At 37.9% G+C, this 26,554-nt stretch overlaps 2 protein-coding genes across 2 annotated transcripts in view; one reads left to right on the top strand and one right to left on the bottom strand.

The window, feature by feature from the left end:
- Window positions 1–26,554, top strand: part of LOC116034155 (receptor-interacting serine/threonine-protein kinase 3-like) — a 412,721-nt gene that overhangs the window by 48,174 nt on the left and 337,993 nt on the right. The gene's annotated exons all lie outside the window — the stretch shown is intronic.
- The window catches only part of LOC116054942 (NACHT, LRR and PYD domains-containing protein 5-like), a 179,421-nt gene continuing 155,750 nt past the window's right edge, over window positions 2,884–26,554 (bottom strand). The window contains exons 22-24 of the mRNA XM_036001597.1: window positions 15,577–16,103; window positions 7,663–7,666; window positions 2,884–2,894 (exon numbers count right to left, since the gene is read on the bottom strand). Of these exons, the coding sequence (XP_035857490.1) occupies window positions 2,890–2,894; window positions 7,663–7,666; window positions 15,577–16,103 (536 nt within the window). The 3' untranslated portion in view covers window positions 2,884–2,889. The remainder of the gene's footprint in view (window positions 2,895–7,662; window positions 7,667–15,576; window positions 16,104–26,554) is intronic.

Below are 26,554 nucleotides of genomic sequence, written 5' to 3'. Positions count from 1 at the left end.
CTTTTTTCAACTATCCTACACTTAAAACCTATATTAACACACTCACTAACCCTAAGTACATGTCTAATTCCTGTAATAATTCATTTTATGTTTAAATGCATGCATCAATGGATATTTCTTTTGTGCACATTTCTTATAGTTACATTTCTGACAATCTCAATGTACCGTCTTCATAAAGTCCTTGAATTTCATCATTTCAGGACAGGGGAATGTTAGTCTAAATGTTGTATGACAATCTGGCTATTTCACATTAGCAACCCTAAAGCTCAAGGTGTAAAGGCCTAACGACCATCATCTGATACTGGTAACCCTTCCCCACACAGATAAGGCCTTTCAATCTCATTTATAAATGAAGTAACATGTATGAAAAAGAAATAAGCACAATTCATAATACGGATAAAAAAGGATAATCTCAGTATGTACATTATAATATTAACACATTATAGATAAGCGTATTAAAGAACAAATGAAACATTAATAACTTTGATTAGGAATTACATACTAATGTGTAAGTATGTCGGACAGTTGAAAAAAGAACTTTATGTTGCAATGGTGTTTTAAGTTTGTGCTCTAAAACAGATTGTCCCCACTTGGCCTCTATTAAATGACAGAAGTCCCCTGTTGACTAGTGTGCTGAGACACTAACACTCCTGTATGAGTCCATACTGTACATTAGTTCAGTAAAAGACAGTATCAGTGTCAGGAGTAATATGACAAGTTTGATAGATAAGATTTAGTTAAGTTTCATAAGGTTTTTCTCATTTGTAAATGTTTAGATAACATTTTCTTTTTCCAACTATCCTACACTTAAAACCTATATTAACACACTCACTAACCGTAAGTACATGTCTAAGTCATTATGTGTTTAAATGCATGCGTCAATGGAAATGGTCATCAGTAAGATCATTTCTTTTATTGTTTTAATCAATCACCCAAGCTGATTTGAGATCAGAAAGGACTAGACCTTTTCAATGTAATTGTTTGCACAAGCTACACTACTGTATGGAACAGAAGTAACATGTATGAAAAAGAAATAAGCACAATTCATAATACTGATAAAAAAAGATAATCTCAACCAAATAATGATAATAATTCTTGTAACCCTGGACAGCTTCTAAATCCCTGCTTTGTAATTGATATAATACTTTAGAAATGGGGAATCCATCATTCATGAAGTATGAACATTATAATATTAACATATTATAGATAAGCGTATTAAAGAACAAATGAAACATTAATAACTTTGATTGGGAATTACATACTAATGTGTAAGTATGTCGGACAGTTGAAAAAAGGGTTATGGTTAGGGTTAGTCCCCACTTGGACTCTATTAAATGAAAGAAGTCCCCTGTTGACTAGTGTGCTGAGACACTAACACTCCTGCATGAGTCCATACTGTACATTAGTTCAGTAAAAGACAGTATCAGTGTCAGGAGTAATATGACAAGTTTGATAGATAAGATTTATTTAAGGTTTCATAAGGTTTTTCTCGTTTGTAAATGTTTCTTGCTCTGTCTCTGCAGAGGAAGATCAGTACTTTACCAGACAGTCTGCTAATGACATGCAGGAGTGTGAGTGTCTCTGCACACTAGTCAACAGGGGACTTAAGTCATTCAATACAGTCCAAGTGGGGACAATTTGTTCTGTTTTTAGAGGTGTGTGTATTGTTGTTCAAATAAAGATGGGACTATTGAAACACAAATGTGCAGTCCCCTCATAACTATGTGAAAAGATCATCAGGCCATCTCAAAGTGCTTACAGCTATTGTTGTGGAAAAAGGCTGGGAGCCCAGGTATATCTGGCTTTACATATGTTAATCACAGTTGAATAACATGAATGGTGATTCAATGCAGGTGGACCAGACAGATATGCTTCTTCATTTCACTAAGGTTTACAAGCAGTGGAATACTCACTGGAAATATTACCTATGCATACACCAGCTTTTTTTGTTGTGCACTAAATAACATTATTAAGTGGTTATAATTCAATTTTAGCTTTTACCACCATGTCTGAAATATACAATAACCCTCATTTACGAAACAAACCTACGACAGAAAACAAGCGTAAAACTGGCGTGAGGTCATTTCAATGCAAAGTTCTGCATTTATCAACATGGACGTGAGTGGAGGCTACGATCGAATCTCACGTCAAGTTTAAACTTTATAAGTCACTATATGTATTTGACACTTATTTACTTTGTGCATAAAAAACTAACAAATTATATGCTTGAATGATGTGAGGCAGGGGCCTGTTTCACAAAGCAGAATATATAAATCCAGGATAACTGGTAAAGCGAGGCTTGACCTAGTCTAATCTGTGCATCCTGTCTTGGTGCGTTTCACGAAGGCCAAGCCAGGCTGAGGAGGAGCGACTAGGTCGAGCCAGGTTGAGGAGGAGCGACTAGGTTGAGCCAGGCTGAAGTAATTTGGATCGATGCGCGTTCACGGCTTTCCTTAACAGACTGCAAGGTCGATAACAGATTTATTGATGCTAAAATGGAGATATATGCATTGTTCATACTTTACACAGAGTGAGCAGCAGCATAATCCCTTATCTTGGTTTTGTGAAACAGGCCCCAGGGCTTTACTATTAACCTACTCAGTAGCATACAGATTTTATAAAACTGGCTCCACATTAATGAACATAGCATTACAATGCACATTGGTGCATTGTGATAAAAAAAACACATTCTATTATATTTTTTAAAATATAACCCTTTAAAAGGAGCCATTCTGCATAATCAGTAGACAACTCAAACTTTTGATACTTAAAGTGCATTGTGATGATAAAACTTCTGTACCAGTCAGTAACATTTTGTATTTTGTATTTTATAAGTGACTTTTGTATTCCAAAAATAAAATGCATTTCACCACTGGTCAACATAGACTCTCACTCTTCTTCTTCTCTGTTGTGCACAGTGGCAGCAAAAAGTGCTGCTAAGATGTGAGTGACTTGGAGTGTGAATATGCGCCACTAGATCTGGTCATGAAATGTCTGTGAGGGGTTTTCTGTAGCTGAGGGAGGTAGTTAGGGCTTTTCACTTTCTACACATCTCATAGCCAAGATGTTCTAGTCAAAGAAGACTGACACTCAGACATGGCAAAAATAATTGCATGTGTGTCATTTAGTACACCACATAAAAATTGTTTGTGTTAAAAGCCTTTTAAAATATCATTGAATAATTTTAAAACCACATGAATTTCCCCTTGCGGGATAATAAGTTCACTTTGACCTTTGACTTCTTTAAGTTGATTGTGTGTGACATGGTCTTTAAAGCAGTAGAGCTTTTTGCTCTCAGTGGCTCTATATGTCTGACTAATTGACCCTACCTGCAGTAGGAAATGGACAGAATGGAACAGAGTGAAAGAAGTCGACTCCAGATCTAATCTTACCCAACTGCCCACTTTCCTTATTAATTGGTTGTTCATCTATCTTTATCTGATTGGCCAGACACATACACAGCTGCAACAAAAAAGTAATAAGAAAGTAATTAAATAAATAAAAATAAAAAAAACAAAATGTCACTATTTAGATGGAGAATGTATTTAAAAATGCAAATATTCTATTTCAAAAGAGCGTACACTGGTTATTCCATAATGTTTGACCATATTATTTGACTACTCACAAGCATAATACTTACAAAAATAAATCATTGTGTCTATGTTAATGCATGAGTTGTAACTGCATGTCTTGAGTTAAAGTGTAAATTTCGACTGGTACCTTTCTGTTTCTACCACAACCTTTGTTCAAAGCCAGACCTTTTGAATTACTACCTCAGCTAGAACTAAATTAGAGCTATGAATATAATTCCTCATTTTATTTGATCGAACACAGTGACCAAAGGGTTTCAGGTTAAACATTTGGACATTAGTAGGAACGAAAGGGTTGTTGTACATGTCAGACATCTTAAACTTAAACACCTATTTTTCTTTCTTCATTTTTCCTAAGTGAGAATTCCACTGCTTGTAAACCTTAGTGAAATGAAGAAGGATATCTGTCTGGTCCACCTGCATTGAATCACCATTCATGTTATTGAACTGTGATTAACATATGTTAAGCCAGATGTACCTGGGCTCACCCTTTTTCCACAACAATAGCTCTAAGCACTTAGTAAAATCACTGTCCAGTTATCTGGTGGGGTACCATGGTAAGCCAATCAGAGGCAAAGTATGGCGGGTCATGCATTTGCCAACCAATGAAAAGAAACATCTCGGCCAGGATTGTATATATATTCTAGCCTGTTCAAGGTTCTTTTCTAACTTTGGCTTTCGTTGACCACTTTGCAAGGGTTTGGAGGACAACACCTTGAGCTTGTTCTACTTGTTTCATTGCTCTTTTCCACTTCATCTACAACAATCTTCCACCTATTTTGTACCTACGGATTCAGGCGCATTTCACCTCTTCCTTTAAAAAAAAACTATGCGGATAAAGTGAGAGGTAAGTTCCAAATTTTTACAAATTCTTCTTGCATGGATAAATCAAGTCAGTCTGTTGGTAAAACTATGTTGTAAAAATACTGATAGCTGAATATCCTTTTATAAAGTCATTCAAGTTATCATGCCTTTCATCACTTACTGTATAAACTATCACTTTACATTGTCTTGTTATAGGTCATATAGTTAATCGTGTTTTTCCCCTTAAATATTTCACAGAAAAATGAGACCAAAAAGGGTTTGCCCTGAAAAGGACGCCTTGCACTTCATTGCTTCTGGGAAAGATTAAGACATATTTCAGAAAAAACTCATCAATGAGGAGAAAGGTATGTTAATACATTACAATATACAATTCTCTTTTCAATACTACATGCAGGCACAAGGTTTTTGGTATTTGGTACTAATCTTCTCATTTGAACTAACAGCAGGAAAGTCATTTTAAGCAGGACAGATTGAGTTATGTGCAATTATATATTAAGCATTTTCACTTTCTGTAAACCCTTAAAGTGACAATGCATATCATCATCATCAGTGCTATAATTGTTGAGATAGTTTTTGTTGTTCATTGTGGTGACAGTTGCAGTTATGTTTAATGTAATTAATAAATAAATATAATTGACTTATTCAGTTTCATGATCTATTTTTCAGGTCATGGAGTAATCGCCGCCATAAACATTGAGCAGGGAGATTTCTTGCTTGAGTATGTTGGAAGACATATCACTGGCTTGGAAGGAGAGGCCCTGTTCAAAGAGTACTCAGAGAAAGATGCCGCATTTCTTTATTTCTACTCCTTTCAGGAACAGACTTTCTGGTAAGAACCGTTGAATGAATGTTCTTACTATAATTTAACTGTGTTTAATAATATTTCTAAACTGTAAAATGTATTTCCTTATTTTTTGGTATGCAGTGTTGATGGCAGTAAGACTACAGCAAGACTTGGACGATTCATAAATGATGACCATATAAAACCGAATAGCAAAATTAAAATAGTAAGTAACAGTCAAAAGTCACTCTGCCAGCATTTTTTTCATTATTTGTTTTAATCACAACATACATATATTGCTAAAACTACTGTTGTATTTTACATTACTAATGTGAAATAGAATAACTGATTATAATTCTGATTTTTGTGCCTGTGCTTATGTGACCAACAGATACTGGATGAACAGAAAAGCCCACATCAGTGTGCATTTGCAATCACAAAAATAAACGCCGGCCACAATGACCTTGTTTTCAACATAAACATGAAGATCGCAAATGGATGCAATGCCACAGAGATTTTCCCAGGACTTTTTCACAACTGCCTCGTGGCAGTGAAACGAGTTGCCAAGCATATTTCCCAAAAAGAGTTGGAAATGGCTCATTACTTGTGTTCAGACAGTTCAACTTTACAAGCAGAGCATCTTTCTATTTGCCCTGCAAGATGGAATAGGCAAATTCAAAGGAAAATCTCTGGAAGAAATAACACCCAACATCAACTGTAAGTAAATGATTTAAAGAATCCCTCTACTTGTTTTTAAATACTTTAACTCATAATGGAGAAAAAAATACCTTTTCGCTTTTAAGTATTCATTTTAAACATTGTGTTGCAGCTGAGCAGGACCTGAGCGACTCAGATGCAGAGGAAGTCCAATCTGAGCAGACTGCAACACCAAGTCAAGAAGGTAAGATTTTCTTCTGCATGTAGTGTTTTAATGGCAAGAAAAAAATATGTCCACTAAATGCAGCCTGACTTTCAATTATTCAATCACCTATTGAATGTGTAAACATTGAATTGCATCAATGTGGTTTCAGGAAACTCAGAGGGTGGACATTCAGATCACAGGGCTGCTACCTCAAAGAAGAAAACTGGGGTCATAAAAAACTCAAATCAAAAGGGTGAGTTTTTCAAATGAATCTAAAAAATATTGTATACATGGAGAACTCTTGACATTTGTTGACAAAAATGGTTAGTCATTTCTATTCATCAATTTATTCACTTGCTCTCTTTTGTTTTATGTATAGAGAAACCAAGAAGGCCCTGGTCACAGTCTGAGAGAAAAATCGTGGAACACCATTTCAAGGACTTCCTGGAGGAAATGAAGCTCCCTGGAAAAGTAGACTGTCAAAGATGCTTAAATGAAAATCAGACTCTAAGGGACAATGGAAGAGACTGGAAAACCATAAAATACTTTCTGCACAACAAAATAGTATATATCAAAAAGAATGTGTGCCAAGAGCGTTAAGACCAATAAAACTGTTGGAAAAAATGTTGTTGTACTGGATAGTCAGGATCCTGTATTGGAGACTGCACTATTCAGTAGGAAAACACACCTCAACGCATCACAACGTCGAAGTCATCCACAAGCGACAGCAGTCAGCGGGAAAGAGGAAGTCGGCAGCTGCCTTCACTCTCCTACCCATCGGCTCTATAGCCTAGTTTCTAATGTATTAATATAGTGTTTTTAAAAAAACAAAGATACATTTTTACATGTAGTAAGCATTTAGCCTCACGCTAATTTATCAAGACTCGAGTAGGGCTTCATCGCCTCCTGCCTTCAGCCTCTCCAACCATTTCAGTGCCCTGTCGGAATCGGAACTAGTAGCGGCCGATGTGGTTCGCCGGGCTCGCCCCGCTTCAAAGCCGACTGACCAGCCGTCGTCACAGAAGAGGACCGCTGCCTCGCAGCTTAAGCTTGTAAGAGAAGCGGTAGCCAGACGATCCGGTGGCCTGCACTGCCTGGATCGGCCCTAATGACAACGTTTCTCAAAAACAATCTCCCCAACCGACCGGTAAGCAATCTTGCTCTTCTTTTCCATGTCCATCTGTAACCGACACTGACTGTTTTGCTCCTGTCACCGGCCATCCACACCCCCCCACCCCTCGTACGCACCACAGTAATTATTGGTGACTCCATCACCAGAGATTTAACGTTTCATAATGCTGTCACACACTGCTTTCCTGGAGCCAAAGTTATGCTATTATAATTCTAGACTGCCGGGGAAGTTCCTTCCTTCCTATGACACACTGAGCTGCTCTCTCATCTCTGTTTTCATCTGTTTCCTTTTGTGTGCATCGTTGTCCCAGAAATACATGTTAGTAACCTAGCTCCGGGGAGTTTACTCCCTGGAGTCTTTATATTTTTTCTTCGCAGAGCTACGCTGCAATGTCCGGTCGTGTCCTGCTACGTCCTGCTGCGTCCACTGCATCCACCCATGCTCTGCTGTGCCATGTTACATCCCGCAACACCCTCCTGTGCCCTGCTATGACATGAACTACAACGACTACCTTGTAGTCACTGTTCCATTATCTTTATTATGACTGCCACTGTCTGACACCGCCTATCTAGAGGTCTGCCGAGGTTTCTTCCTAAAAGGGAGTTTTTCCTCGCCACTGTCGCAATAGCCACTGCTAATACTTGCTCTTAAAGGAATTACTGTAATTGTTGGGGCTTTGGAAATTATAACTAGACCTACTCTATCTGTAAAGTGTCTCGAGATAAATCTTGTTATGATTTGATACTATAAATAAAATTGAATTGAATTGAATTGTTGGTTGTGTGCCGTTTACTTAATTCAAACTCCATTTTACAATGCTGTACTATTTGACAGCCCTCAAAGATGCCTTATCTATTCACCAGTTAATGTATAACAGAGATTATAATTATAAGAAGAATTTGCCTGTTACATCACTGCAGATTATTTTTTTTCTGTACATTTCTTATAGTTATATGTCTGACAATCACAATGTACCGTCTTCATAAAGTCCTTGAATTTCATCATTTCAGGACAGGGGAATGTTAGTCTAAATGTTGTATGACAATCTGGCTATTTCACATTAGCAACCCTAAAACTCAAGGTGTAAAGGCCTAACGACCATCGTCTGATACTGGTAACCCTCCCCCACACGGATAAGGCCTTTCAATCTCATTTATAAATGAAGTAGCATGTATGAAAAAGAAATGAGCACAAGGAGTAATATGACAAGTTTGATAGATAAGATTTAGTTAAGTTTCATAAGGTTTTTCTCATTTGTAAATGTTTAGATAACGTTTTCTTTTTTCAACTATCCTAAAAGATAATCTCAACCAAATAATGATAATAATTCTTGTAACCCTTGACAGCTTCTAAATCCCTGGTTTGTAATTGATATAATACTTTAGAAATGGGGAATCCATCATTCATGAACTATGAACATTATACTATTAACACATTATAGATAAGCGTATTAAAGAACAAATGAAACATTAATGACTTTGATTAGGAATTACATACTAATGTGTAAGTATGTCGGACAGTTGAAAAAAGAAAACTTTATCTTGCAATGGTGTTTTAACTTTATCTTGCAATGGTGTTTGAAGTTTGTGCGCTAAAACAGGTTGTCCCCACTTGGACTCTATTAAATGACAGAAGTCCCCTGTTGACTAGTGTGCTGAGACACTAACACTCCTGCATGAGTCCATACTGTACATTAGTTCAGTAAAAGACAGTATCAGTGTCAGGAGTAATATGACAAGTTTGATAGATAAGATTTAGTTAAGTTTCATAAGGTTTTTCTCATTTGTAAATGTTTAGATAACATTTTCTTTTTCCAACTATCCTACACTTAAAACCTATATTAACACACTCACTAACCGTAAGTACATGTCTAAGTCATTATATGTTTAAATGCATGCGTCAATGGAAATGGTCATCAGTAAGATCATTTCTTTTATTGTTTTAATCAATCACCCAAGCTGATTTGAGATCAGAAAGGACTAGACCTTTTCAATGTAATTGTTTACACAAGCTACACTACTGTACAGAACAGAAGTAACATGTATGAAAAAGAAATAAGCACAATTCATAATACTGATAAAAAAGATAATCTCAACCAAATAATAATAATTCTTGTAACCCTTGACAGCTTCTAAATCAATGGTTTGCATTTTAATATAATACTTTAGAAATGGGGAATCCATCATTCATGAAGTATGAACATTATAATATTAACACATTATAGATAAGCGTATTAAAGAACAAATGAAACATTAATAACTTTGAATAGGAATTACATACTAATGTGTAAGTATGTCGGACAGTTGAAAAAAGAAAACTTTATGTTGCAATGGTGTTTTAAGTTTGTGCTCTAAAACAGATTGTCCCCACTTGCACTCTATTAAATGACAGAAGTCCCCTGTTGACTAGTGTGCTGAGACACTAACACTCCTGTATGAGTCCATACTGTACATTAGTTCAGTAAAAGACAGTATCAGTGTCAGGAGTAATATGACAAGTTTGATAGATAAGATTTAGTTAAGTTTCATAAGGTTTTTCTCATTTGTAAATGTTTAGATAACATTTTCTTTTTCCAACTATCCTACACTTAAAACCTATATTAACACACTCACTAACTGTAAGTACATGTCTAAGTCATTATGTGTTTAAATGCATGCGTCAATGGAAATGGTCATCAGTAAGATCATTTCTTTTATTGTTTTAATCAATCACCCAAGCTGATTTGAGATCAGAAAGGACTAGACCTTGTCAATGTAATTGTTTGCACAAGCTACACTACTGTATGGAACAGAAGTAACATGTATGAAAAAGAAATAAGCACAATTCATAATACTGATAAAAAAGATAATCTCAACCAAATAATGATAATAATTCTTGTAACCCTTGACAGCTTCTAAATCAATGCTTTGTAATTGATATAATACTTTAGAAATGGGGAATCCATCATTCATGAAGTATGAACATTATAATATTAACATATTATAGATAAGCGTATTAAAGAACAAATGAAACATTAATAACTTTGATTGGGAATTACATACAGTTGAAAAAAGGGTTATGGTTAGGGTTAGTCCCCACTTGGACTCTATTAAATGAAAGAAGTCCCCTGTTGACTAGTGTGCTGAGACACTAACACTCCTGCATGAGTCCATACTGTACATTAGTTCAGTAAAAGACCCAGACAGCCTGTCAGACTGTAGAGGGTCTCTAAACAGGCTACTTAAAAAAATAAACTAGTTTCTAGAAACATAATGTTTTTGTAACAAAACATAAAGGCACAACTTTAGTCGATGTTTAGAAGTTTCAAGTTTCTCATTTTAATAAAATCAAATGCTACAGAGAAGGCAAGAGAGTAGTATTTTAGAATCTAAAAAAGGAAGAAAAATAGAAAAATAACCACGACAAAATTAGAATTGAAATGGTCATCATGAAAATCTTTTTTTTAATTAATCACCCAAGCTGATTTAAGATCAGTAAGGACTAGACCTTTTCAATGTAATTGTTTAAACAATCTACACTACTGTATGGAACAGAAGTAGCATTTATGAAAAATAATTGACCCATGCAGGTTCTGTTTTAGAGAACAAACTTGAAACACCATTGCAAGAACAAAGTTAAAACACCATTGCAAGATAACGTTTTCTTTTTTCAACTATCCTACACTTAAAACCTATATTAACACACTCACTAACCCTAAGTACATGTCTAATTCCTGTAATAATTCATTTTATGTTTAAATGCATGCATCAATGGATATTTCTTTTGTGCACATTTCTTATAGTTACATTTCTGACAATCTCAATGTACCGTCTTCATAAAGTCCTTGAATTTCATCATTTCAGGACAGGGGAATGTTAGTCTAAATGTTGTATGACAATCTGGCTATTTCACATTAGCAACCCTAAAGCTCAAGGTGTAAAGGCCTAACGACCATCATCTGATACTGGTAACCCTTCCCCACACAGATAAGGCCTTTCAATCTCATTTATAAATGAAGTAACATGTATGAAAAAGAAATAAGCACAATTCATAATACGGATAAAAAAGGATAATCTCAGTATGTACATTATAATATTAACACATTATAGATAAGCGTATTAAAGAACAAATGAAACATTAATAACTTTGATTAGGAATTACATACTAATGTGTAAGTATGTCGGACAGTTGAAAAAAGAACTTTATGTTGCAATGGTGTTTTAAGTTTGTGCGCTAAAACAGATTGTCCCCACTTGGACTCTATTAAATGACAGAAGTCCCCTGTTGACTAGTGTGCTGAGACACTAACACTCCTGCATGAGTCCATACTGTACATTAGTTCAGTAAAAGACAGTATCAGTGTCAGGAGTAATATGACAAGTTTGATAGATAAGATTTAGTTAAGTTTCATAAGGTTTTTCTCATTTGTAAATGTTTAGATAACATTTTCTTTTTCCAACTATCCTACACTTAAAACCTATATTAACACACTCACTAACCGTAAGTACATGTCTAAGTCATTATGTGTTTAAATGCATGCGTCAATGGAAATGGTCATCAGTAAGATCATTTCTTTTATTGTTTTAATCAATCACCCAAGCTGATTTGAGATCAGAAAGGACTAGACCTTGTCAATGTAATTGTTTGCACAAGCTACACTACTGTATGGAACAGAAGTAACATGTATGAAAAAGAAATAAGCACAATTCATAATACTGATAAAAAAGATAATCTCAACCAAATAATGATAATAATTCTTGTAACCCTTGACAGCTTCTAAATCAATGCTTTGTAATTGATATAATACTTTAGAAATGGGGAATCCATCATTCATGAAGTATGAACATTATAATATTAACATATTATAGATAAGCGTATTAAAGAACAAATGAAACATTAATAACTTTGATTGGGAATTACATACTAATGTGTAAGTATGTCGGACAGTTGAAAAAAGGGTTATGGTTAGGTATAGTCCCCACTTGGACTCTATTAAATGAAAGAAGTCCCCTGTTGACTAGTGTGCTGAGACACTAACACTCCTGCATGAGTCCATACTGTACATTAGTTCAGTAAAAGACAGTATTAGTGTCAGGAGTAATATGACAAGTTTGATAGATAAGATTTAGTTAAGTTTCATAAGGTTTTTCTCATTTGTAAATGTTTAGATATCATTTTCTTTTTCCAACTATCCTACACTTAAAACCTATATTAACACACTCACTAACTTTAAGTACATGTCTAAGTCATTATATGTTTAAATGCATGCGTCAATGGAAATGGTCATCAGTAAGATCATTTCTTTTTTTAATCAATCACCCAAGCTGATTTGAGATCAGAAAGGACTAGACCTTTTCAATGTAATTGTTTACACAAGCTACACTACTGTACGGAACAGAAGTAACATGTATGAAAAAGAAATAAGCACAATTCATAATACTGATAAAAAAAGATAATCTCAACCAAATAATGATAATAATTCTTGTAACCCTTGACAGATTCTAAATCCCTGGTTTGTAATTGATATAATACTTTAGAAATGGGGAATCCATCATTCATGAAGTATGAACATTATAATATTAACACATTATAGATAAGCGTATTAAAGAACAAATGAAACATTAATAACTTTGATTAGGAATTACATACTAATGTGTAAGTATGTCGGACAGTTGAAAAAAGAAAACTTTATGTTGCAATGGTGTTTTAAGTTTGTGCTCTAAAACAGATTGTCCCCACTTGGACTCTATTAAATGACAGAAGTCCCCTGTTGACTAGTGTGCTGAGACACTAACACTCCTGCATGAGTCCATACTGTACATTAGTTCAGTAAAAGACAGTATCAGTGTCAGGAGTAATATGACAAGTTTGATAGATAAGATGCAGAGGAAGATCAATACTTTGCCAGAGAGTCGTGAGTTGAGACAATCCTCTATTTTTCGCAAGGATGAATGCTAAGAAAAGCACATATAAATTGTGTCATGGGGAAACAACACTTAACTTTTTTACCTGCAATATTAGTCACATAACGTTTATTTTTATTGGTGAACAGACAAGATGAAATGACATTTGTCTAATGATTCAGGATTGCAACACTGGAACTGAGAATTTGCATGAAGCGGAAGGCACACTGATATATTTCTCAATAACTAAAGAAAAAGTAAAAATTAACTTGAATTGTATGCTAATCTTTAAAATGTAACTTTAAAAGTATATTATATATAAAGGAACCTGATAAATCAATGTTGTTGCTAGTAATTCAGTCCTTGATATAAGTGCATGCAGTCAAGGCACTTCTGATTTGCAGGTAAAACAATGTTTATTCTCTATTTAAGTGGCCTGATTATTTCTTAATATTTGTATAACAGAGAAATGTTTGAATAAAGTTGAATCATCAATCTTTGAAATAACTAAGTAGTTGCTGTAAACAAACAATCATTGAAAGAATAGGTACAGACAGTTTCACTTCAGTGAATGGAGGTCCCCTTTTTAACATACAGACATCGCTTAACCCACAAGTCCCCTCTTGGCAATTTTTTAAAAAAACATAAAAAGCCTATTTTCAGTAATATTATAAAAAAAGATCTTAAAAGTAAATGTCCTTTTCTATTTTTGTATTTTTTAAATGACCAGAAATAGAAGTCCACACTTGGTCGGTGTAGCCTGATAGTCCCCTGTTCACTTTATAGAAATACCAGTTTATGTATGAAAAATGAGTATTTATGGTATGTTGTGTCTGTGTCGTATATCTGATACCAGGTCTCCATCAGGGGAACTGGAAGTAAATCTACCTCAACTCACTTTATTCACCTTTTAAACATCTTTGTGACATTAATTATGCCGTGTTGTGTTTATGAACTGTGAGTTTTTTCAACGCTTATTTATTAAAAACATCCAGAGAAGAAAACTGAAGGCTACTTGAACACAACAACTTATGTGTGAATAAAAAATAAAGAAACAAAGTTAGCTTTCTGTTGGCTCGACTGTTGATTCATGTATTTATGTATTTATTAGTTCTGTTGGATTAATGTGTTCAGGCAGTGATGTTTCCTGTTTCCTGTACGGGACTCTCACACCGTCTCAAACCACACTGACAAGTCTGATCTCTGGATACATGATTGGCCAGTGTGAGTTAAGTAGTTCCACAATGGAAGCACCGTGCTATTGTTTCTTGATTATTTCTTTATAGTTGCTTTTGTCTATATAATAACATCCACTGGTAAAGGGAGATTTAGCCAATTCACCATCAACTGCTAAGCACTCAGGATCCTGTTCAGTAAAACATTAAAATAGTAAATAACCTCATCTAATATAAAACTTCTAGTGCCAGGAAGGTGTTAAACTAGTGAAAGACAGCTGAGTTCTCTTAGAGCAAACTTAAAACACACTCACACTTCCTCAGACCAGGTCTCAGCATGTGTGGTCCACCGTAGTCCACCCTGCAGGAAGAAACAAAGACACAATCAACTTCATACCCCAGGGCTGTGGATAATTCCAAATTCTAACCATCATAGTCAGGGCCGGCCCTGTACATCTGAGGGCCCTTTGTTGTATTTGTCGGTCAAATCCGAGGCAGCGGCAGTGGAGGACAGCGGGTTTCGCTGTATGTATGTCACCGTTGTTGCCACTTTTAGATTCAAGCAAACATCATGATCCTTGCTTGTCGCTCTATCAGCAACACCGAACATTTCATTACCAACATTCATGTCATGTTGCCATGTCGGTCAGAATCAGGTAATGTTAGCTATGTCACGGTCTGGATCTATGGTCGGACAAAAGTTTGGGGGCCTCCTAGTGGCCGTGGGACCAATAAGCAGCCACTTAGTTCGCGTATAGGGAGGGCCGGCTCTAATCATAGTGAGAAATACAGTTTTCAAAGAAACGGAATGTGACTAGGTCGACTCTACAGCTCTCACTACAGCTTGTTCAAGTCACAGTCAGGACAATGCTGCTAAAGCTGTCACGCTGTGGTTACACTTACTCTGAGACAAGCACAACAGCGTTCTCTATGCCCTGGTGACAGACTGACAGGCTGGAGGTTGTTTGGGAGGGAAAAAATATGAATATGTTTGGATTATTTTTCCAAATTAAATGAATTATTTTGTTAGAGACAAAGTAACCTACCGAAAAAAGGTACCGTTGGGTACTGGTACCGAACTTCAGCTACCTATATCGGTCCAACTAGGAAATGCAAGTACTTAATTTGAATGTACGTCGCTTAGTGATAACTGAGTTCATTAAATCTTATTTTGTTAATGCCAATTGAATCGTTCCAGACCTCTGACCTTCAATAAAAATCAGATACACCTTTACTCAGATCCTCCATTAAACATGAACCACAGTCCCTTGTCCTTAATTTAATCTGGATAGTTATGTGCACGTACAGAGCTTTGTTGGAGGATTTGACCACTGGCAGCAGAGACATCGAGGAACCAGACCAGAACCCAAACCCAGGATAAAGAGGTTGAGTGAATGTGGTGTTGAAGGTGTAGAGGTGGATCCGTGAGTCAGAGGAGACTCTGTAGAAGGACAGAGAGCCAGCAGGAATGTCTACATACACTCCTACTCTGTTAGAAGAGGAGGAGGAGATGATGGATGTTGTTCTATTATTGTGCCTGACAGAGTAACCATCTTCATCAGAGCAGTTCAGACTCCAGGACTGATCATTACATCCAAACACACCATCTTCACTCTCTCCTTTCCTGCTGATTCCTCTGTAACTCACTGATATATAACCCTCTCCTCTCCTCTCGACCTCCCAGTAACAGCGACCAGTCAGAACATTTCTACACAGCAGCTGAGGCCAGTAGTCAAATCTGTCTGGATGACGAGGATATGACTGATACTGCTTGACACGTGTCACCTTCCTGTTGTTGTCAGACAGTTTGAGGTATGTGTTTACTGTGTTTGTGTCCAGTTCCAGTTCACAGACATCTGATGGAGAAAACAAGACACAATACAGCTGCAGGTTATCATCTGATGATTTATTAACAACTTTACTGACAATAACTGAAAGAAAATCATTCAAACGTTCATTTCATATTCAGCTGTGAGTGATGTTTAACAATCCAGTTCTAACAACATGAACAGTTAGTGAACATGAGAGTCAACATGTCAACAATGTTCAGCTTCTTGTCCTCGTGTTGACCCGATGATGTCAGCTGATGATCCAAATCTAGAAACATGAACTGAATAAAGTTCAGTTTGTTCTGTTTGTGGATTTTAAATTAATTAATTAAATCCTAACATCTTTCCAGCCACAAAAACAGAAACTTATCTCATAAGAGAAATTTATCTTCGTACTTCAGGCAAGAAAATCTAAAAATCACAAATACTTTTAAATAAATATAAATAAAGTGTTTATTTTATACAGTTAACTACATGAATAAATGGTGTTTCAGTTTATAACTGGGTAAATACAATGAAAAATACATTTCCCATAATCCTTTGTTTTGAAGTGAAGTGTAATGTATTTTCAGTGGAGTAATCTAAGTGAATTATTTCCTGTATAGCTCCACTCCTAGCCAATCAGATGACTTTGTTGGGGAGTAGAAAAGAAAGGAGGAAGTCAGAGAGGACATGTAGAGCACGTTGGAGGGAGAAACATGCAGTCAGCAGAGGAGAGAAAAACTAACTTTAATGTCCAGCTGACTGATGTTTGGAGACTGATGGACTTTTAAAGTTTTGGCACAAGTATCATTTTTACAGCTAACAGTCGTGTTCAACTCTCAGTTTGGTAACTTGTTATCCCGTAGTTTGAAGTGAAGTTCAGGCAGGTTAGCTGTGTTTTTGTTTTCACTAGTTTTGGTAAAGTGTTAACTGTTAACTGTTGAAGTTTAAGCTAGCGCCGCCGTGAGGGACAGTCAGCTGTAAACACCAGCCGCAGCTTTCACAGAGGACCGGGAGAAACCAGGGGCCTGTTTCACAAAACCAAGATAAGGGATTAAGCCGGGATTTATCAGTTATCCTGGATGATTAAAACCTTGACTCGGTTTCACGAAAGTGGAGGCACATAAATCACCATGGAGATTTATTCTGTGCAGCTAGCCTGCTCCTGACCAGGCTAACAGCCAGGATTTATTTAATGCTGGAGCCTTTTCTGATCACCCAGCAGTGGTTTTACCCTATTGTTATCAGCCTGGATTAAAATATATATTGCTGTTCATTTAAGTACTGTTATTATTTAAAGTTGGGACCATAATTTTTTTTAATAATTATTCATGTGACAGTCATTGTTACTGTTATATTGCTGTATGAAGACTGCTGTTTATATTGTTGTTAGAAGTTTGATGAATATATTACTGCAGTTGTTGAGATAATTAGAAAAGGCTGATACAGTTGCAAAATGTGTTTTAAATGAAGTCTGTTACTAAGGGCAATACATACAATGCTGTACATTTCTATAGTTGACCAATACACCTTGAATTATTTTAGTTGATACATATCACAGATTCATGCCCCCCAGGTATTGATCCTAATGGCACTTTACAAGTGAATGAATCTGAAAATGTTTTCTGCAGGGTAACATGTAGTACTAGTACTATTCCAGTTATAATCAACAATAGACCATACAAAGTGTTGAATCCCCTAAGTAATAAGAAGTTGACTGCAAACATAGTCAATTTAGCACTCAGTTCACGTCAGCCACAACCTGCCCCAAAAAATGAGACAGTGTCTGTAACTCGACTCAGATCAGTTAAATCACAGGTAACCAAAAGAGGGGCAATACTTAACAACCTAATTGGAATTACAACTACCACTGCAATGATAGAACAGGATAGGAAAATTAGATGCGGTCTACTAAATATCAGATCTCTGTCTTCTAAAGCAATACTAGTAAACGAATTGATATCCGATAATCAAATTGATCTATTCTGTCTAACTGAAACATGGCTGGGCCATGAAGAGTATGTCAGTCTAAATGAAGCCACTCCTCCCACTCATATTAATACTCAAATTCTCAGGCCGAGGCTCAGGCCGAGGAGGGGGAGTTGCAGCCATATTTGACTCAAACCTGTTAATTAATCCTAAACCTAAACTAAATTATAGCTCTTTTGAAAGTCTCGTTCTTAATCTTCAGCATCCAACATGGAAAACAGTACAGCCTATTATATTTGTTGTTGTGTACCGAGCTCCAGGTCCATATTCTGAATTTTTATCGGAATTCTCAGAGTTTTTATCATGTGTAGTCCTAAAATCAGACAAAGTACTTATTGTAGGTGATTTTAATATCCATGTGGACGTTGACAGCAATAGCCTTAGTACTGCTTTCAATTCACTGCTAGATTCTATTGGTTTCAGTCAGAGGGTGCATGAGGCCACGCACTGTTTTAACCACACCCTTGACCTTGTGCTGGCATATGGCATCAAAATTGAAGACGTAATAGTATTCCCGCAAAATCCTTTATTATCAGACCACTTCTTAATAACTTTCGAATTCTTACTACCCGACTATACGAAATTAGATAAAAGCTTCTACACTAGAAGCCTATCTGACAGTGCTATAGCTAAATTTAAGGAATATATTCCAACAGCACTAAACTCATTACCGTGCTTTAATATAACAGAGGATCTTTATGTAAACTTTAGTCCCTCTCAAATTGATAATTTCGTAGACGGTGCTACGGCCTGCCTACGGACTTCTTTAGACTCTGTTGCTCCCCTTAAAAAGAAGACGATGAAGCAAAGGAAACTAGCACCTTGGTATAACTCCCACACTCGTAAATTAAAGCAAATCTCGCGCAAACTTGAAAGTAAATGGCGTTCCACCAAACTGGAAGAATCTCGTTTAGACTGGCAAGACAGTCTGAAGACCTATAGGAAGACCCTAAGAAAGGCCAGATCAGACTACTATTCATCACTAATAGAAGAAAATAAGAACAACCCAAGGTTTCTTTTCAGCACTGTAGCCAGGCTGACAGATAGCCACAGCTCTATTGAGCCATCTATTCCTATAGCTCTGAGTAGTGATGACTTCATGAGTTTCTTTAACGATAAAATTATAACAATTAGAGATACTATTCATCACCTCTTGCCCTCAACCTCTAATGGGTCACCTTTAACTGACAGACTGCTAGAAAGAACGACTAGACCTGACATATACTTAGATTGCTTTTATGCTATAAACCCTCAACAATTAATGCTAAAGGTCTCTTCAGCAAAGCCATCTACCTGTCTCTTGGACCCCATCCCAACGAGGCTACTTAAAGAAGCGTTACCCGTGGTTAACACTTCATTACTAGACATGATAAATATGTCTTTATTAACAGGTTATGTACCGCAGTCATTTAAAGTAGCTGTGATAAAACCTCTACTGAAAAAAACCACCCTCGATCCTGAGGTCTTAGCCAACTATAGACCTATATCTAACCTTCCCTTTCTCTCCAAGATCCTTGAGAAAGTAGTCGCTAATCAGTTATGTGATTTTCTACATAGCAATAGCTTATTTGAGGACTTTCAGTCAGGATTTAGAAAGCATCATAGCACAGAGACGGCACTGGTGAAAATTACTAACGACCTTCTAACTGCATCAGACAAAGGACTTGTCTCCGTACTTGTCTTATTAGATCTTAGTGCTGCATTCGATACTATTGACCATACCATCCTCTTACAGAGACTGGAACATTTAGTTGGCATTAAAGGAATCGCACTAAACTGGTTTAAGTCCTACTTCTCTGATCGATCGCAATTTGTTAATGTTAACAATAAACCCTCCAATTACGCTAAAATTAACCATGGCGTTCCTCAAGGCTCAGTGCTTGGACCAATTCTATTCTCCTTATATATGCTTCCTCTAGGCAATATTATTAGGAAACACTCAATTAACTTTCACTGTTATGCGGATGACACCCAATTATACCTATCAATCAAGCCAGACGAAACCAGCCAGCTAGCTAAACTTCAAGCATGCATTAAAGATATAAAATCATGGATGGCCTACAATTTCCTGATGTTAAACTCAAACAAAACCGAAGTTATTGTTCTGGGCCCGAAACACCTACGAACCTCATTAGCCGAAGATATAATTACTCTGGATGGTATTGCCCTGGTCTCCAATACTACTGTCAGAAATCTAGGAGTTATTTTTGATCAGGATCTATCCTTTAACGCCCATCTAAAACAAACCTCTAGAACAGCCTTTTTTCACCTTCGTAACATTGCTAAAATTAGGAACATCCTGTCTCAAAACGATGCAGAAAAACTTGTCCATGCATTCGTTATTTCCAGGCTGGACTACTGTAATTCCTTATTATCAGGATGCTCAAATAAGTCCCTTAGGACTCTCCAGCTGATCCAGAATGCTGCAGCGCGTGTTCTGACAAGAACTAAGAAAAGAGATCATATTTCTCCTGTATTAGCTTCTCTCCATTGGCTTCCTGTAAAATCCAGGATTGAATTTAAAATCCTTCTTCTGACCTATAAAGCTCTAAATGGTCAAGCTCCTTCATATCTTGAGGACCTCTTAGTACCTTATTGTCCCACTAGAGCCCTACGCTCCCAGAATGCAGAGTTACTTGTGGTTCCTAGAGTCTCTAAAAGTAGAATGGGAGGCAGAGCCTTCAGCTATCAGGCTCCTCTCCTGTGGAACCAGCTCCCAATCTGGGTTCGGGGGGCAGACACCGTCGCTACATTTAAGACTAAACTGAAAACTCTCCTCTTTGATAAAGCTTATAGTTAGGGAGTGAGGAGTTGCAGTGAACGCCTAGACCGGCGGGGCAGGGTGCATAGCTGCAGACACAGCACCACCGCTTTTCTCTGCTTCTCTTTACAGTCATCAGATTTACCTAGCGTATAATCAATAATATAGTGCCTCTCCTAGTTATGCTGTTATAATTCTAGACTGCGGAGGAAGTTCCTTCTTATAACACGCTCTTTTCTTTTGTTTCCTTTTATGCACATCCTGTCTAAGAAGTGCTTGTTACTCACCTAGCTTCGGGGAGTTTACTCCCCGGAGTCCTTATGTTTCTTCTTCACCCAGAACATCGCCTCGGAATAGGGCGACACCAAGACCTGGGTCTTGGGTGCAGCTGTGGCTGTGGACCTGCTACACCCTGCTACGCTCTACGATTCCCTGCAATGCCCGGCTACGTCCTGCTGCGTCCACCGCGTCCACCCATGCTCTGCTGTGCCACGCTACATCCTGTACCGTCATAACCCCAACCGTCAGACACCGCCCACCAAGAGTCTGGGTCTGCCGAGGTTTCTTCCTAAAAGGGAGTTTTTCCTCGCCACTGTCGCAATAGCCACTGCTAATCCTTGCTCTTGGGGGAACTATTGGAATTGTTGGGGCTTTGTAAATTATAGAGTGTGGTCTAGACCTACTCTATCTGTAAAGTGTCTCGAGATAACTCTTGTTATGATTTGATACTATAAATAAAATTGAATTGAATTGAATTGAATTGAAATTTGTGGCCATGTTTCTTGTTATACAAATAATGCGTTTCACATTATCATACTTCCACAAGAAGCTGCTGCTCACTCTGTATAAAGTATGAACAATGATTATTCTCCATTTTAGCATCAGTAAATCTGTTATCGACCTCACGGTCTGTTGAGGAAAGCCGTAGATGCACATCTATCTGAATTACTTCATCCTGACTCGACCTAGTCTCTCCTCCTCATCCTGACTCGACCTAGTCTCTCCTCCTCATCCTTACTCGACCTAGTCTCTCCTCCTCATCCTGACTCGACCTAGTCTCTCCTCCTCATCCTGACTCGACCTAGTCTCTCCTCCTCATCCTTACTCGACCTAGTCTCTCCTCCTCATCCTGACTCGACCTAGTCTCTCCTCCTCATCCTTACTCGACCTAGTCTCTCCTCCTCAGCCTGACTCGACCTAGTCTCTCCTCCTCATCCTGACTCGACCTAGTCTCTCCTCCTCAGCCTGACTCGACCTAGTCTCTCCTCCTCAGCCTGTCTTGGCCTTCGTGAAACGCACCAAGCCAGGCTGCACAGATTAGACTAGGTCATGCCTCGCTTTATCAGTTATCCTGGATTTATATATTCTGCTTTTGTGAAACAGGCCCCAGGACGATGAGCGCCTTGCTCCTTTTATTGAGTTCAGGCAGGTGAAATTGACGAGTGAAAACAGTAGCAGAGATAGCGTGGGTGCGGACACCAGGCCCCTCAATCACCGCCAATCTTCTGTCACTTGACAAAAACGGGGCCCCATATTACAGATTGTCAGCTGAAAGAAGCTACTGAACATGAGTGAGTGTTGTGATGAACCAGCTGTTCTTATCAAACATAACAGTCACTTAACTCATGGTTACAATAGTAAACCAGCACAACAATGACAATTACCAGGCAACAAAACACTACATTCTAAGCTGACACATTAAAAAACTAAATTTATGAAGTTACATTTTGTATTTTAGAACAAACGGCAAACTTATCAGCAAATTTTAACACAACTCTATTTACCGCCTTGCATCATGGGAATTAGCAAGCCAATGAGCCACGCTCTCTTTATTTTTTTCACGTCGTTATTTCCTTCTGAGTCAGTTAGACAGTATAACCTTCAAATGCATAATGCAACTCCTGTCTGGTTCTTTGACAGTGGCAGCGCCATATATATATATATATATATATATATATATATACAGAGGCCAATGGGCAGCGCAATGAGCACCGCCATGTCAAGTTCCCCCCAGCTACTGTTGCTAAAGCTGGCCCAAGCTTCTCCTACTTAGCAACAGTAACTAAAGGTGGTGTGAGGCACAAATGTATAATGTAAACATTAGCTATATAAGCTACTTTGCTGATAGCACTTAAGAGAATAGTTACGAAAATGGAGAGAAAATATATAAATCTGGCACATTAAAAAGAAAAGAACGAGATAGTAGGAGAAGTGTGGTAGCATCGTGTGCTCCTCTCACATCGTACTTCTCATCATCATCATCATCATCATCATCATCATCATCATCCCTGACTCAACAAAATGATAATAATACCATTAACGTTGTAACTCAGTCATCAATAGTTAACGTTACTGCTAGTGCTAGCCCTACTAGCCTGACACCGGCTAACGATGAAGCTAATAGCAGTCAAGCCCAGAAAAGCTCACCGGAGGGGGGTGACTGTCACCAGCAATTTGAAGTGGAGGATACCTCGTCGGTCGCGGATGCCTCTGGTTCCAGCAGCAGCGCCACCATAGGTCCTTCAGAGGCGCACTGCCTAGCCAATGTCCTGTCTGAAGAGGAATATCCCACAGACCCGTACCTTTTTCGTCACCGGCCTCTCACTACTGAATTGATCCGTGCGGTGATTGGACATGGTCCTTGCCAGCCTGGTTTGAGGGACGGCTTCAAAGAGTTCCCACATGACCAGGATAAGCGACGCTTCAGTCCGGCTTTGTATATGCGCCAGATGGGAGGCTCAGGTAACCCAGTGGAGCGTCAGTGGTTGGTGCACTCACCCAGGACAAACCCACTGTTCTGTTTCTGTTGCTGGCTTTTCGGTAAAAAGTCCAATGACAGTGCTGGGAAAGCCTGGGCTGACCCATGTATGGGGTTTTCTTCATTTAAAAAAGGGACAGAGTGGATTGAGACACATGAAAGGTCCGGCTCTCACCGGGAGGCAGAGAAGGCATATCTAATGACAAAGTTTGGTATGAGTCAGGACAGCACTGTCATTGCGGCGCTTCTGAAAGCAGAGAGAGAGCAGGTGGAGAAGAACAGAAGGATCCTACAGGTTGGTGGACACCACGCTCATTTTAGCCAGACAGGGGCTGGCTTTTCGTGGCCACAGAGAACATGCTGGGCTGGGAGCCCCTGACTCTAATGAGGGGAATTTCTTAGAGCTCCTGAAGTTGCTGGCTCACTACGACTCCATCCTCGAGCAGCACATGAATAACCCCGTCAGCAGAGTGACATACCTCACCAGTCCCAAAACGAGCTCATTGCAGCTCTTTCCAAAGAGACACTGAGCACAATAATTGATGACATAAAGTTAGCAAAGTTTTTCTCAGTTATTGTAGATTCCACCATAGATATGACAAGAATGGGTCAGTTTTTTTTCTCTTTCACTCAGATATGTCACCAAAACAGGCAGCAGCATTGAGCGCTTTATTAAATTTGAGGAGTTACCTGATGGCAGTGCAGCGTCCTTTTATGATCTTCTGCATAATTCGCTGACAAAGGACCTTGGTCTTAATGTAAATGACCTGAGGGGACAAGCATATGACGGTGCCAGAACAATGTCAGGGCAGTTAACGGGGCTGCAAGCCAGGATCAAGCAAAATTGCTCAGACAAGGCATTTTATGTCCACTGCTGCGCACACAACCTCAATCTGATTCTTATGGATGCTGCGTGTTGTTTGTGTAGCGTGTAACCCAGATGATAAATACATTAAGAAGAGAGGTAATAAATAGTTACAAATCATCATTTTGATAAAAAAAATTCATAGGAATTAAGTTGTCATTGTTAAAAACATAATTTTGATAAAGAGATACTTTTACTTTCTTAAGTTACAATTAGGTACTTTTATTTTGAAACTCCACGATGCACGTTAGCTACATCCGGTGCTGGAAAACAGACGAGAGAGAAGGAAGACGGTCATTTTTGTTTTGCAAGCGCCATATTTAGTTTCTGTAAGGGCTGAACCTTAAAAAAGTGATGAAGAAGTTAATGAAGACACTGAAGTTTTTTTGGAACATTTGACTGTAAACTTTTAAATGGTGTTTGATGAAGACGGGTGCCGAATTCATCAAGTTTTTGTCACAACCTTTTCTCGGTTAGCTAGCCTGTTCATCCTTATGTTAGTTAACAGCCTGAATCACTCATGTCGTATTTTAGTTGGATTTATGCTAAGAAATATCTCCATAAAAGATGAAAGATGTATATTTTTATTGTACTTTTACTACGAGTGGTACATTTTAAGTTATCAAGTGAATGGAAAGATATTTAGTTTGAAATAAGCTTTCGCTTTTGTTTTGAAAGGTTAAACCTGATTCTAAGTCATGTTTTCATGTGTGAAATGCATATGAGGTGCTAATTTGAAGTATTTATTCCAATGCTTTATACTGAAACGAACTAATTATCTTTTGGTACAATTGTAAGCTTATTGCAGTTGTGAATTGAAGTACTTATTTGAATTCAAGGTATTCTATCTGATTACTTTGCATTGGTTAACTGAATGGTATTCACTACTTTTCAGCATGTAGAAGTATATGCAGTGCTGTAAATATTTACTTTTTTTGGCATTTGGCATTTCACATTGGAGATAATGTTGTACAACATGTGAACATGGGGGCATTTGATAGATGAATGTAAAAGCAACCTGCATAGGGAAAAGAGTTATGAAACTTAACAAAAGGTTATAACCTGGTTGTGAATGCAGGTCAAGTTTTTGGTTGGATCTGAAAAGTCCTGGAAGAAGATTCATCGATCTCCATAGATGGCGAGCCAACCCAGTTTGATTTCTATCATTGAATCCTGTCCATTGAAGGAGCCGGATACCCTATCTGCTTCGTGGTAGGATTGTACCAGTCACTCCACTGGTCATTACTCTTCGGATATCCACACACTGACTATCGACTTGACTTACTTGACTTTACACTTGAAGCGAGGATTGGAAAAGGAACTTTCAATTAAATACAAGAAAACACAATAAGTCAACTTAAAGGAAAATTTATTTTATTTTATTTTCAAAGGGCCCATTTTATTGTTTTCCATGTGTAAATGTATTGCACCTGGTTCAATTATGCATTTGGTTACTAAAGTCTAAGTAACTTTAACCCTGGTGTGTTTCTGCTCATTGCACTTGAACTCCCCTCCTCACAAACCTAGAGTGAAGGTGTACTTACTCAGGAGTGGATTACACGGTAAAGCGCTAAAGTTTTTTTTGGTACACTTGAGACCTTGTACTGTTTTTTAACTTCAAGCCTTCCGAGATTTAAAATACTGGAGGAGGAACAGGTAATCATGCAACTGGAAAGAATCGTTCTTACGCTGAAAAGCCTTTCTGACACAAGGTGGACCTCCAGGAAGCAGGCCACAGAAGCAGTGATAAAGAGCTTCCCAGCAATTCTCAAAGCCCTGAGTCGTATCCAACACCACCACAACAGCACACCCAAGGCGGCCTCTGAAGCTGACGGCCTGCTGTCAAAACTCAGCACATTTGAATTCATGTTCATGTTGGTGTGTTGGAACGATTTGTTGAAGAGGACATACATCCTGTCGAATTACCTTCAGAAAGTCAGTGGATGTCAACACTGCTGTGAATCTTATTGACAGTACTGTGGCTCAGATCCGAGAGTTACGCACAGAGGAGGCCTTTGACAGCATGGAGAACACAGCAAGAAGTATGGCCAGAGAAAGCGACGCAGCCACCGAGTTTGCGGAGCAGAGGATTCGCAAGAGAAAAAGGCATTTTGACGAGGACG

This window comes from Sander lucioperca, chromosome 5 (genome assembly GCF_008315115.2).
Source record: "Sander lucioperca isolate FBNREF2018 chromosome 5, SLUC_FBN_1.2, whole genome shotgun sequence".
Classification (NCBI taxonomy): Eukaryota; Metazoa; Chordata; class Actinopteri; order Perciformes; family Percidae; genus Sander; species Sander lucioperca.
Note: the sequence above shows the minus strand (reverse complement) of the source record. Positions and strands in the feature narration are given on the sequence as shown.